Genomic DNA, 14,975 nt, shown 5'->3' on the forward strand with positions numbered 1-14,975 from the left:
CTTAACCTTATTGGAGTTCCCTTGTATGTTATTTTTTGTTTTTCCCTTGCTGCTTTCAGTGATTTGCACTTCCTGGACTTGGGTGGCTGTTTCCTTTCCCATGTTAGGGAAGTTTTTGACTATAATCTCTTCAAATATTTTCTCTGGTCCTTTCCCTCTCTCTTCTCCTTCTGGGACCCTTATAATGTGAATGTTGTTGCGTTTCATGTTGTCCCAGAGGTCTCTTAGGCTGTCTTCACTTCTTTTCATTCTTTTTTCCTTTTTGTGTTCTGCAGCAGTGAATTCCACCATTCTGTCTTCCAGGTCACTTATCCGTTCTTCTGCCTCAGTTATTCTGCAGTTGATTCCCTCTAGTGTACTTTTCATTTCAGTTATTGTATTGTTCATCTCTGTTTGTTTGTTCTTTAATTCTTCTAGGTCTTTGTGAAACATTTCTTGCATGTTCTCGATCTTTGCCTCCATTCTTTTTCTGAGGTCCTGGATCATCTTCACTATCATTATTCTGAATTCTTTTTATGGAAGGTTGCCTATCTCCACTTCATTTAGTTGTTTTTCTGGCGTTTTATCTTGTTCCTTCATCTGGTACATAGCCCTCTGCCTTTTCATCTTGTCTTTCTGTTAATGTGGTTTTTGTTCCACAGGCTGCAGGATTGTAGTTTTTCTTGCTTCTGCTTTCTGCCCTCTGGTGGATGAGGCTATTTAAGAGGCTTGTGTAAGTTTCCTGATGGGAGTGACTTGTGGTGGGTAGAGCTGACTGTTGCTCTGGTGAGCAGAGCTCAGTAAAAGTTTAATCCACTTGACTGTTGATGGGTGGGACTGGTTTCCCTCCCTTTTGATTCTTTTGCCTGAGGCAACCCAACACTGGGGCCTACCTGGGCTCTTTGTTGGGGCTTATGACAAACTCTGGGAGGGCTCAGGCCAAGGAGTATTTCCCAGAACTTCTACTGCCAGTGTCCTTGTCCCCATGGTGAGCCACAGCTCCCCCTGCCCACCCGCCTCTGCAGTAGACCCTCCCACACTAGCAGGTAGGTGTGGTTCCATCTCCCCTGGGATCACTGCTCCTTCCCCTTGGTCCTGATGTGCACACTACTTTGTGTGTGCCCTCCAAGAGTGGAGTCTCTGTTTACCCTAGTCCTGTCAATATCCTGTAATCAATTCCCACTAGGCTTCAAAGTCTGATTCTCTAGGAATTCCTCCTCCCATTGCCATACCCCCAGGTTGGGAAGCCTGATGTGGGGCTCAGAACCTTCACTCCAGTGTGTGGACTTCTGTGGTATAAGTGTTTTCCAGTCTGTGAGTCACCCACTCAGTAATTATGGGATTTGATTTTACTATGATTGCGCCCCTCCTACCTTCTAATTGTGGCTTCTCCTTTGTCTTTGGATGTGGGGCATCTTTTTTGGTGAGTTCCAGTGTCTTCCTGTTGATGATTGTCCAGCAGCTAGTTGTGATTCTGGTGTTCTCGCAAGAGGGAGTGGGAGCACATCCTTCTACTCCGCCATCTTGGTTTAAGAGCACGTTCCTCCACTTTTTGTTTTTGATGTCAAGTTTATCTTTTATCTTGTAAGTCCATTAAAATTATTATCATTATAGTCATTTTTAATACTCTTGTCTTTTACCCTTCATTTATAAGTGATTTGACAACCACCATGAAAGAGTAGAGTATTCTAAATTTAACTATATATTTACCTATACTAATGAAATGTATATTTCCATGTTTTCCTATTCCTAATTAGTATCCTTTCATTTCAGCTTGAAGAATTTCCTTTAACTTATCTTCTAAGACATCTGGTGATGAACTTCTTTATGTTTTGCTTGTCTGGAAAACTCTTAACTCCCTTTCAATTTTGAAGGACAACTTTGCTGGGTAGAGTATTTTTAGTTAGCTTAGGAGTTTTTTTCTTTCAGCTCTTTGAATATATCATCCCAGTCTCTCCCAGCCTACAAAGTTTCTGCTGAAGAATCTGCTGAAATTCTTATGGAGCTTCCTTGTATGTAACAGTTTTTTTCTCTTGCTGCTTTTAAGATTTTCTCCTTGTCTTTAACTTTGACAGTTTAATTTTAATGTGTCTCTATGTGGGTCTGTTTGGATTCATCTCATCTGGAACCATCCAAGATTCATAGATCTGGATGTCTGTTTCTTTCCCTAGGAGAGGGAATTTTTCAGCCATTATTTCTTTTCTTTTCTTTTTCTTCTTTTTTTTTAAAGTGATCTAGTCCTACTGTTTTTCTTTTTCTTTCTTTCTTTTTAATTGAAGTATAGAGATTTACAATATTTTGTTAGTTTCAGGTGTAGTCATTATTTCTTTGAATAAGCTTTTTGCCCCTTTCTTCTCTCTTTCTTCTTCTTCAGGACCCATATAATGCAAATATTGATGTGTTTGATGGTGTCCCATATGTACCTTACACTATTTTAACTCTTTTTCACTTTTTTCCTTTTTGCTCCTCTGATTCGATGAATTCCACTGCCCTGTCTCCAAGTCCATTGATCCTTTCTTCCACTTGATCTAGTCTTTTGCTGAACCTTCTATTGAATTTTTCAGTTTGGTTATTGTATTCTTCAGCTCTGTGATTTCTGTTTGGTATTCCTTATTTTTCTCTCTCTTTATTGAAATTCTCACTTTGTTAATGTGTTGTTCTCCTGACTTTGGTGAGCAAATTTATGATGGTACTTTGAACTCTTTATCAGGTAAATCAGTTATCTTCATTTCATTAAAGTATGTTTCTGAAGTTTTATCTTGTTCTTTTGTTTGGAACTTATTTCTTTGTTTCTTCATTTTCTCGGATTCTCTGTGTTGGTTTCTGTGAATTAGATGAAACAGCCACTTCTTCCATTCTTGAAGAATGGTCTCATGTGGGATATGAAGCTTATCATTCAGCCCAGCCCTAGCTCTTAGTTGTATCTCAAACCTTTGTGATTGTCCAAGCCTCCTCCTTTTTTTTAGTGGCTCCCAGTAGTTGATGGTATGCTAATACCTGTTAGTGTCCCAAAGGGGAAGATCTCAGTCAACATCTAGATGCAGGCTAATGAGAAGCCAAACTCTCAGGGAGCAGCTTTTGAAATATGTAAATAAACAGGGAGAATGCTGAGATGGAATCTATTGGCTTCCCTGATCTCCAGGGAGGATTGCATTCTGTCCCTAGAGCTAAATTAGAAGCATGACCCTCAGGCAGCAACTTTTAAAGTATTCAAATAGGCCTCTTTCAGGGAAAGGCTGGGAGATGGGCATTTTCCTCTGTACTAAGCTATAGGTAGAGAACCAAAGTGAGTCCTCTTGAATCCATTAGGAACTGTTTCTTTGTTGGCTGTAGTGTTGTATATCTTGTGGACACAGCCCTTTTGGCTTTCAGGGCTAGATGTTTTGGGGGTTTGAGCCTTGGATGGAAGTCTTAAAAGTTGGGGTACTAGATGTTGGGTCAAAACCCTTTTCTCCTAAAGGAGAAATTGGGAGTTGGGAGTTCCTTCCCTATTGTATGTCAGTGTGATGGGGTGGGTTTTATGGCAGGAGTGTGTCTCAGCCTCTCTTATTCATTTCAGTGTGGGTTTTTTTGTTGTTCCTCCAACATGTAGGAGTCACTCAGCTGGATTTTTCATAGGGAATTGTTTCATGTACAGCTGTAGATTCGATGTATCTATGGGAGGGGGTTAATTTAGGAACTTCCTATGTTACCATCTTGGACCACAACCCAGTAAGGTTTATACTCAGTGGTTTCAATGCAGGATTAATTCTATCACTATCTGCCTCTAGGCTTGGCAGGATAATTAAATGAGGTAATGAAATGAGTATAAAGCATTTTGAAAAGAATGGGGCCTTATATAAATATAAGGAAAAGTTACTTTGGCATGCCTGAATAAGAGTGAATTCCAGAATGGGCAAGAAGAGTATGCAGTATGGCTCATCTATTCTCACTGCATGGCAAAGCATATACAAATCTCCCCCTTGCTTATGAAGCTGCAAATAAAGCTGATTTACTTGAAACATTCTATTGTAGGCCAGGTGCCTTGGAAGTCCCAGTATTTGTTGCCAGCTTCTTTTTGAGACATAGCAAGGTGGCTGGTTTATATTTCCAGTTGTTCTAGCTGCCAAATGTCTCAGAAAGCCAAAACAAAACAAATTTCTTCAGCAACACACAGAGAAGTTGCCTTTCTCCTCCCTCCCCGTTCTTTCATTTTAATCTTTTGTAATGTGTGGTTTCCAGATTCCAAAAGTGTAAATGAAACATGTACGTTTTATGGTTTTTATTCTCCAGGGCAAATTGGAAAAAGAAACCATAATGCCTTTTAATCTTCTTTAAACCTTCCTTTTACAAATAATTTATTTCCAAATATCGGTGTTCTTTGCATGATTCGCTTGGGGTGGAGTGGGATAGAAACAGGATTCATATCAACATATTGCATACAATGCTTTTTTCCTAAAGTACAGCGTAATCAAAGTAGATAGTTTCGCGGGATTTTTGTGATCATATGATGGGGATAAAATGCTGCAAAAGTACCTTAGACATTTGGGGAGAAGTGGTTGTTACATTTGGGAGAAAAATACCTCAAAGAAATAAAAGGATCTCAGAGGTGTTTCATTTTCCTACTCCTAAGAAATACATTTCCTCAAGCAGGTAGAGGAAGAACCAAATTGAATTGTACTTTCATCATGATATAAATTGTTCAAACAACTGGGAAATACAACTTTTAAATACTAAATGGAATTTGACCCTTGTTAAATATGTAGATTTGAATATTTAACATCACATTTTCCTTGTAAGTTATTTCTTTTATGTATTCTTTACCATCTCAAGTTAGTGTGATTTCCCCTGTGTAGTTTCACGAGACAATGTTTTCATTCACTAACAACATTTCATAATGCATTAATAACATCAACACAGCCAGATTTCCCTGCGTGCCAGCTTCAGTGTTATAAAAGATGTAGGGACATTTGTTAAACCCAGGTAAATATTAAATATCATTTGGGGATGGGGGGTAACAATGTCATTTGCCACCAGCCCTAAGTTCCTTTGAGATGTATAAAAATGCATATGACTCGTTCAGTGTATTAAGCAGATGCTAGTTCAGCTGTAGTGCATATGCTGGTTTTCAGACACAATTGGAGTGCAGTGGTGGAGACATATGCATGTGTGAAAATTCCAGGTATGAGTTTGGGGGATGCCATTTAATTTTTTTTGAATTTAATTTAAACATTGATCTCCAAGATGTATAAATGATATTAAATTTTGGAAAGCTGATTACAAATATAGCAAAGCATGAAGGAAAATAGTATGTGGATTTGAAAGGATTTTTAAAATTAAATTATATCTTACATGAAATAAATTGATCATTAATTTTGTCTGGAATTTTACTTGGTCCAATAATCAGCTATTGATTTGCAGTTGTTCTTGATTGTTTTATCATGTGACATTCTGAACTGTTTTACAAAGAATTGTTTTGAAGCTTACATATTACAACTCCTTCAACTAGGGAAGCTATTTCTTAATATTCTAGCCCAAAAGGAAGAAAATATTATTTTTCCTTATACTATTCTGAAACATGAAAAATATACTGAAGATTTTTTTTCTTTACAGGAAAACAAAGTTTTAAAAAGTTTTAAAAGAAAAAGATTTTATAAAAATAAATTTACCCTCTGTGTTTTCTTACTCTAGATAAGTGTATAAAAGTGTATGAAATCATGGAAAAAAAAAAAACCTTAATATTAATTGCTAGTGTTTTTTTCTTTTTCTTTCAGCTCTCAGGAGAAGTGATTTTACAAATTGCCAACGAACCAGTTCTGCCCTTTAATGCTCTCGATATAGCTTTAGAAGTTCAAAACAGCCTTAAAGGTAATTTTTCTTTGAATTATAGTAATTTTAGCAAATGAATAATTCTTCAACTAATTGTGAACAAGGAATAGATAAAGTTATCCACTATCTTACTAGCTATGGCAATATAGCATTTCCCTTCCTATAGAGGAGAATCATGAGAAGGGCTTAGAAGAATGTGGGCTACCATGTCAACAAGAATGAGGTATACCTAATATTCAGTTATTTGAAACAAGACTGGCCCAGAAGTTTGTCCTTTGGGATTGGTTTCCATGAAGTATGGGCTGGGTCCATTTGACTGAAGTGTTGGCTCATCCTAGATTAAGGATGACAAAGAGGAAACCAGGAAATTATTTCCACAGTCTCTATTTAAGTTCCTTCCTGTTTAAATCTCTCTCTCTCTCTCTACAGAATTCTAATCACCACCTAATAATTATCCTTATTTTCCCTTTATCTATATACAAATCTTTCACCTAAACTTCTAGTTTGTCACCATTCACCAAACACAAAGGGCAGTATTGTAATTAAATAAATGCACCCTCCTTCCCTTCTTTGAGCCACACATCTTACTATCAGATCATTTGAAGACATGTATTTCTCAATATAAAAGCCAATATTTTCACTATAGAACTTAAGCAGTAAATCTTGGAAAATGGATCACTCTAAAGAGCCAAATATTTCTAGTATCTGAAACTTTATTAATTTTATTTTAAAATTTTGACTACCTGGGTTGATTCTTAATCCAGAGACTACTACAAAACAATACTTTTCTCCCTCAGTGATTCTTATTACTTTTATTATAGTGACTGTGTAAAACCATGACCTTGGGCACAATTGAGCTGTTTAGGGCTATTTTGCGCCCATACTAAATGGCCTCATATTGCCCTGCTTTTGGTATATTTAAGCTAGTCTCTATTTTTTCTACTTTTGTCAAGCTTCTTCTTTTTATTGTCATGAGTGTCACTATCCGTAGCAATTACTCTGTTCTCCACTTATAATTTTCTATTCCTAGAATATTTCTTAGAAACTGAGTAATCAAATATATGGTATTTTACAAAATAAGAACAATATGGGCATAAATAAAGGGTTAAAGACTTCTGTGAATAATATATTTTTTGCAAGGATTTCTTTTAAGCAACTTTTATTTTTTCTGTAGACTGTTTTGCTTTTCTTTAGTTCTCATTTTTTCACTTTAAAAATTCAGTTGCTACTGCATATACTTAAAACTTACAAAGAACAAAAAGAGGAGACTATTATTTGTATTACATAAAGACTGGTTCATCTATAAAGAATAATTCTCATGCATAGAAAGGAGCCTCAAGGAGTATACTGTGAAATAGAAACATTATACAATAGAATTATGAATGATTTACAAGTTGCTTTTCTGAGTTCAAATCTACATAAATGTTTAATACCATTGTAATAAAGATATAAAGAGATATTTAAAAAATTAAACAAAGCCAGCAAAAACAATAACAATACTGTCATTTTAAATTCCAAATTCTATTTTCTTTTTAAATAATTGGGTTTATTTTTTGAATCCATAAGTAATATTATAGCATTATCATTCCTATATGAGCATTTTAAGTAATGTAGGCTACTTCTGAAGGTCAGAAAAAAGTCCTAAAGGGTCATTGTTAGAATTATATTATTACTCTGTTTCTTTGTGGGTAGATAGGAATCCCTTTGAAAATCCAAAGAAAAGTATGGTCTCTCTCTTCAGAAAATTACACTTGTACAAAGAGCTTTGCATATAACCCCCATAGACTTTACAGGATCTCTTGAACCCATTTACTCATTCATTTAACAAATATTGAGCACCTACTGTATGCCTGGTACACTTATATGACCAAAAAAACAAAAACATAAAACCCAGCCACTAAATAAACAAATAAAACAAAATTAAAATCTCTTCTCCTGAGAAACATACATGCATGGTAGAACAAAATTTGCATAAGTCAAAGCAATTTTTAAGTTAGCTTTATGCTCTAACTGTTCCCTAATATCAATCACTTTGGAATAAATTTGCATTTTCAAAATAAGTGTTAAAGAGCAGAACTGACTGTTGTTGTATCCAGAGGAGAAATTTCGTGTGGGAATATAAATTTGAGAGCTGCCCCAAATGAGATTTCTGAGGGGTTGAGTGCGGATAGAGGACAGAAAAGGTTTAAGATTTCTGGGCACTCCTGAATTTAGAAATTGGGAATAGGGGAATCAGAGGAGGAGACTAAGAAGGAGCAGACAAAGAGTAAGAGACAAACTCGGTGAATGTGATAACCTGAAGCCAAGTGAATAAACGCTTTCAAAGAGGAAGGAGTGATTCACTCCGTCAAATACCGCCACAGGTTAAGAAAAATTAGGACTGAGAATTGACTGCTGGATTTAGCAATTTGGAAGTCATTGGTGAGCTCAACAAAAACAATTTTAGTAGAGTGGTATATGAAACAGTCTGATTAGAGGGGTTCAAAAGAGAATGGGAGTTGATAAATTGGGGACAGGTGATGGTAGATGGAAAGCATGGAGTTGAGCATGGTTAGCATGTTTTTATTTTGATGAGAATGATCGGATGGAGAGTGAAGATTTGATTTAGAAGAGTGAAAGGAGAATTGCTGGAATGATTTCTTTGACTAGAAGCTGCATAAGGTGGAGGACGTTGCCTTAGTTATGAATGTGGTTGTCCACCCATAAAAATGTGAAGGAAGGCAGAGCATATGGCACATGGGTAGATGTGGTGCTGGGAGCTCTTTGCAAGTCTCCTTAGATTGTAAAACACAATAAAATAGTTGTTTGAGAAGGTGGTAGAGTGAATGAACTATGAAAATGGGATTAGTCTTTTGGGCAACGTTAAGCTCTCAAAAGAAATATATTTTACATGAGATAATTCAACATAATTGTGTATCTTTTTCCAGCTTTCAGCTCGGGATTCAGGCATAAAGCAGGCAGAGTTGGATTTAATCAGAGCTAGGTTTTGCTGGGAGAGGGCAATGAACTAGATAAGGTAAGGAAAAATGAGAGTGTCTGCAAAGCAGCATTCATAGCGATGGACTGATGTATCTAAACTGGGTATAGAATAACGCGAGGATGCAAAGGGAAAGAGGGTGAACATGAATAAAGGAGGATGGATAGACTTTATTTATTGGTGAAATCAAAGAATTAAGGAAAAATAAGCTGAAAAGACCAGCAAATGGGATTATTGAAAATTTGACCATGTAAAGAGTGCAGATATTGATAATGACAGTGTACGGGCTGAGGTATGACCATGGAAGTATGGTAGCTGATCAATAGAGGAAAAGAGGCTATGGAGAAGAGAGGCCAGACTATGTCTACATGGATATTGATATTGTCAAGAACTAAGATAGGAGTAATTTTTTTAAGAGAGAGTGACTGAGCCAGGAGCTAAAATCTTCAGAGAATGAGCAGCAACTTAGAGACACCTCATATTGTTCTTCTATGGCTAGTGGTACAAAGGGTGTGGGAGAAAAAAGAGCTACCGCCTGAGAGGGCTGCAGTGGGAGAAATGTCAACAGGGGAGAGCCAGGTTTCAGTTAAGGCAAAAAGGTAAAGAAAACGGTCTGAAAATAGATGAGATTAATAATCCTTTCTTTAACAGTTATATCTCAAAGCATGTAATTACAGGGGGAAAAAAACAAACCTCAGTCGTTCTACAATGATTTCCACTGCAGGCCAGACATGGCAAAGTCTAGATGAACCTCTCCCCAGAATCCCAGGTTCTCAGTTGGATGAGCCAGGAGCATTTTGGCTTCTTGCTGTAATATTGGACCGTTTCTTCTTTAGTTGTTAGTTATTTTTGAGTTTTGTTTCTTTTGATGTGAAACTACTTGGGTCTTCCTGTCACTTTCACTCTGAAAGATGTGGCCAGACTTGAGATGTACCCATACTAAAAAGACAAAGCAAAACAACAAAAAAAGTAACCCCCAAAATGGGCAAAAATTATTCTTTTACCATGACCTACATATAAGTATTTGATCAAGGGGATATGAGTTGTCACCTTTAAGCTATACATTTTTGTATTTTAGTTATCATGATTCAAAATTATTTGAATTATCTGTACTATAGTAAAAGGTTATTCAAATATTTGCTAAATTGTAGGTGATTTGTTTTACCTGTTCTATTTTGACTACTTTGGTTTTAACCTTATTTTTAAAATAGAATACTTTAATGTACTAATGTGTAAATAATGGACACCACTTATCAACAACTAAATAAATATTTCAGTTTCAGTTTTAACTACAATGCTAGATGACTTCATTAGCTAAATAGTGTTCCTGTAGCATGTTAAATGAAACATATAATTTTAATGCTTAATACAAGCTTTAATTGTTGATATATTTTCTTATTTTGCTATGGCAGTTAATGGTGATTAGTCTTAAATTCTCAATTACAGTTTAAAAAGAAAGACCTTCAAGGCTGAACTATAAAATACTGTTTCTCCTTACTGCAGAGAGTATAAGTATGAAGGTCTCTGAAACCCAATTGCATTTTCAACAGTGTAATTTTTACCCCTTGACAACCAGCCATCTTGTTTATTTATTACACAGTTTATGGTAGCAGCACACCATTCTCTATCATTCTCACAACCACCAGAAAAAAGAATAATTTACCAGTGAATAATTTGTTTGAGTTGATTTATTGGTTGGTTCCTGAAAGCTCATTTTGGCTGAGTGACCTTGGCTCTTAATATTTGGTCAATGCCAAGCACATAATAGTTAGAGAATGAATATTTATACATGGTGCATGGGGATATAGTGTAAATAGTGACTGATAAGATAACTGACATGCTTCAGATGTATTTGTGACAAATAAAAGTATGTCCAAAAAACGCACATACAAGGCAATGGTACGAGTTTATGGGGGCAAGGGAAGGTGTCAAGAGTATCACCACACCCTTGAACCTGGAAGCTGACTAAGGAGTGAGAACTAATGACCTTACTAAGTTTACTGTTTCTCACTTTATCCACTTTTCAATGCAAAAATAGCATTTCAAAATAATTAACAACTATATAATTCTGATGCTTTTAATTTAATATCTGCTATTTTTCTTTGCCAGAATTTTAGATGTAATTATTTAGCATGATTGTAAAAACGACAAATGACCAAATAAAGTAAAAGTCATGTTCATTTGATGCTACGTACACATTTATTTAGTGCAACCAGACCCAGCAGGAAACGTAATTTCGAACTCTGTGGCTTGTTGCCACCTCCTGATTGTCTCACTAAATGTCAAATGGTTGTTGACAGCATTTCCCACTGTTCTTTAAAAAACAGGCAATGCTGATTTGATCTTTTTTTTTATTAGCTTTGATAATTCATTAGTGTCAATCACTTCATTTTAGGAGGAGGGATAGTATTTCAAGGTGATGATGCCACTGAGGCAAGCGCTGTGATTTCTGTTAGATTTGTAGTGTCATATTTTCAAGTGTCACTTTGGTTCTTTTCTACAATCACAAGTGATGGGGGCCCATCTAATGTCCTTTTTTCTTCTTCTTCTTTCTGAGTAATGTAAGATGAATTTCGAAGTTTGCAAAATTAAGAGTGCACTTTATAAATTGCATGAGTCTAGTCCTCAGCCCATCTGTCTCCAGTCTTGGTTTTAATGACCGCCAATTCAAACTCTGGACTGGCCTATAGATAGTAAAGGATGGGAGCCCTGGGTACCTGGTCTGTGCTCTCCCTGAGAAATCTAAAGCAGACCATCTAAAATCCAAACAGTCCTAGGGAAAGATCTTGTTCCCATGGGAACTCTGAACCATGCTAGATTTTTCGTGGTCTGAACTGGCATTTCTGGAACTTTTTTGTGTGACAAGGACTTAAACTCAAAAGCATTCTCTGAGAAGTGTCTTACATTGCTTGCCCAAAATGATGGAGAAATTTGATAAGAGATTAGCCATTTATTGGGTACAAATTCCTGAAAATATGCTCAGTTTTAATCCCCATTGTATTTTTGTATGGATTCTGACTACATAACTATATTAAAGATTGTATTTCACTTACTGATATTCCACATCTCATCCAAGAAAGATGTGAGACAGCTGGGTCTGCAACAAACCTGGTTGTCTCTATGTCAGTGTTTGTCTCCTGAAACTAGTTTGTTCCTTAATTCTTACCCTAAGCATGGTGTCCCTTTTGTTTTCCTCAGAGTTATACTTTCTTTGCTTTTGTTTACTCCTATCTCACAATTTGTTGCTATTCATACAGCTTTCCTTTGTGATCATTGTTTTCTTCCCTGCTCTGAGTACTTCATCCAAATCTGTTTAAAGTTTTCTTTCACTGTCTACATTTCACGTGTCACTACATTGATTGAAATATGTTAATGACTTATCATTTTTACTAGTCTCTCATCATAATAATGCTCTATTGCATTATGATTTTTTCTTTTGAATTTTTATATGCACATTTCTTCCACCATCCATCTTCCAGACTCACAGATGTAGAGAACAAACTAGTGGTTACCAGTGGGGAGAGGGGAGGGGGGATGGGAGTAAGAGGTACAACCTGTTATGTAACAAATAAGCTACAAGGGTATATTGTACAACACAGGGAACGTAGTCAATATTTTATAATAACTATAAATGGAGTATAGCTTTTAAAAATTGTGAATCTCTATATTGTACACCTGTAACTTATATAATATTGAATAGCAATTGTACTTCAATAAAAAAAAATGAGGCAGAAGGCTAGTAAGAATTTTTATATGCACTTTCTTCATCTGTCTTCCAGTTGTCTCTCTGCTTGTCCTTCTCTGTTTATCCTTTCTCCCTAGAAGTACGGTCCTCCTGAGATGTGGGATTGCCTTCTACCAGGGCTGGGACACCAGAGGCCCCACAGCATTCAGGATATGGTCCTCTTCCTTGAGGCGTCTTAATGGTTCAGATAACCAGTGCAGCCTTATATGAGCTTAAGGCTTAAATATTAACGTCATCTTGGGCATGTGCCTGCCTGAGATATTACCAGGGAGTTGTTTCCATATGCTTTTTATGCTAAGAGAAATATTTCAGACTTTTCAGTTGTCTTGACAGGTGAAACGCAGATAAAAATAATGATAGTTACAATCTCAAAAATACTTTAAATTATAGTAAGTGCTGAAAACTGTGAAACTCCTAAGCATCCAGCTCAGTGAATTTTCTCAGCTTGCAAACACTTGTATTGATTGAGACACAGAAGAAAAGCCAAATTCCAGGGCTTCCCTGAGCCCTTCCTAATCTCATCCTGGCTCCGCTTCCCAAAGGCAAACACTGCCGAACACTGAAGACTAATTTTTCCCTTATAAAGGAAGACTTTACATTTTATAAGATGGAATGATATGATGATGTGCATTCTTTTGAACGTAGCTTTGACCTACATATGAGTGTGAGGTTCATACACGTTGTTGCATGGAGATGCAGTTTGCTTCCACTGCTGTGCAGTCTTCCATTGTATGAACAAACTGCAGTTTGGTTATCAATTCTACCGTGAGGTACAGTTGGGATGCTCTCAGGCTGAGGTTATTACGAACAATGCTGCTGTGATCAATCTCCTATGTATCTCTTAGTGCACGTGCATACCCCTTGCTGGATCGTAGGGTATGTGTATGTCTAACCTCAGCAGATACTGCCAAAAAAATTTCCAAAGTCGCTGTAGCATTTTCTTCAATTTTACCAATAAGAATTTTGATCACTTTACATGAAGTTTCTGTCTTTTTCTTATGAATTTGTAAATGATGTTGATGTATTCAGACAAGTCTATATTGAATATATTTATTGAAAATAACATATTTATTGAAAATTTATTGAAATACAAATCTGAGGGCTCAGCTGGGGCAGAGTCAACTTAGTTGCCTGGTTGTTGGCAGGATCAAGTTCCTCTTGAGCTTTTTTTTTTTAAGCTTACATTAAGTTTGTTTTATTATTTTTTTTAATCTTTATTGGAGTATAATTGCTTTACAATGGAGTGTTAGTTTCTGCTGTAAAACAAAGTGAATCAGCTATATGTATACATATATCCCCATATCTCCTCCCTCTTGTGTCGCCCTCCCACCCTCCCTATCCCACCACTCTAGGTGGACACAAAGCACCGAGCTGATTTCCCTGTGCTATGTGGCTGCTTCCCACTACCTATCGATTTTATATTTGGTAGTGTATATAGGTCCATGCAACTCTCTCACTTCATCCCAGCACAATTCCCCTTCCCTGTATCCTCAAATCCATTCTCTATGTCTGCGTCTTTATTCCTGTCCTGCCCCTAGGTTCTTCAGAACCATTTTTTCTTTTTTTCTTTTTTTGTATATTCCATATGTATGTGTTAGCGTATGGTATTTGTTTTTCTCTTTCTGACTTACTTCACTCTGTATAACAGACTCTAGTTCCATCCACCTCACCACAAATAACTCAATTTTGGTTCTATTTATGGTTGAGAAATATTCCGTTGTATATATGTGCCACATCTTCTTTATCCATTCATCTGTTGATGGACACTTAGGTTGCTTCCATGTCCTGGCTATTGCAAATAGAGCTGCAGTGAACATTGTGGTACATGTATCTTTTTGAATTATGGTTTTCTCAGGATATATGCCCAGTAGTGGGATTGCTGGGTTATATGGTAGTTCTATTTTTAGTATTTTAAGGAACCTCAATACAGTTCTCCATAGTGGCTGTATCAATTTACATTCCCACCAGCAGTGCAAGAGGATTCCATTTTCTCCACACCCTCTCCAGCATTTATTACTTGTGGACTTTTTGACGATGGCCATTCTGACCGATGTGAGGTCAGAACTACAACGGCCTCATTGTAGTTTTGATCTGCCTTTCTCTAATGATTAGTGATGTTCACCATCCTTTCATGTGTTTGTTGGAAATCTGTATATCTTCCTTGGAGAAATGTCTGTTTAGGTCTTCTGCCCATTTTTGGATTAGGTTGTTTGTTTTTTTGATATTGAGCTGCCTGTATATTTTGGATATAAATCCTTTGTCAGTTGATTCATTTGCAAATATTTTCTCCCATTCTGAGGGTTGTCTTTTCGTCTTGTTTATGGTTTCCTTTGCTGTGCAAAAGCTTTGAAGTTTCATTAGGTCCCATTTGTTTATTTTTGTTTTTATTTCCATTTCTCTAGGAGGTGGGTCAAAAAGGATCTTGCTGTGATTTATGTCATACACTGTTCTGCCTATGTTTTCCTC

The 14,975-nt window shown here is 36.5% G+C and overlaps 1 protein-coding gene across 1 annotated transcript in view; it reads left to right on the forward strand.

Annotated features, from left to right (window-relative positions):
- The window catches only part of NAALADL2 (N-acetylated alpha-linked acidic dipeptidase like 2), a gene marked incomplete at its 3' end in the record, with an annotated part of 1,060,707 nt that overhangs the window by 959,195 nt on the left and 86,537 nt on the right, over positions 1-14,975 (forward strand). Inside the window, exon 12 of the mRNA XM_082654140.1 lies at positions 5,733-5,826. Coding sequence (XP_082510266.1) covers positions 5,733-5,826 — 94 coding nt within the window. The remainder of the gene's footprint in view (positions 1-5,732; positions 5,827-14,975) is intronic.

Source organism: Grampus griseus (genome assembly GCF_964374135.1).
Source record: "Grampus griseus genome assembly, chromosome: 5".
Classification (NCBI taxonomy): domain Eukaryota; kingdom Metazoa; phylum Chordata; class Mammalia; order Artiodactyla; family Delphinidae; genus Grampus; species Grampus griseus.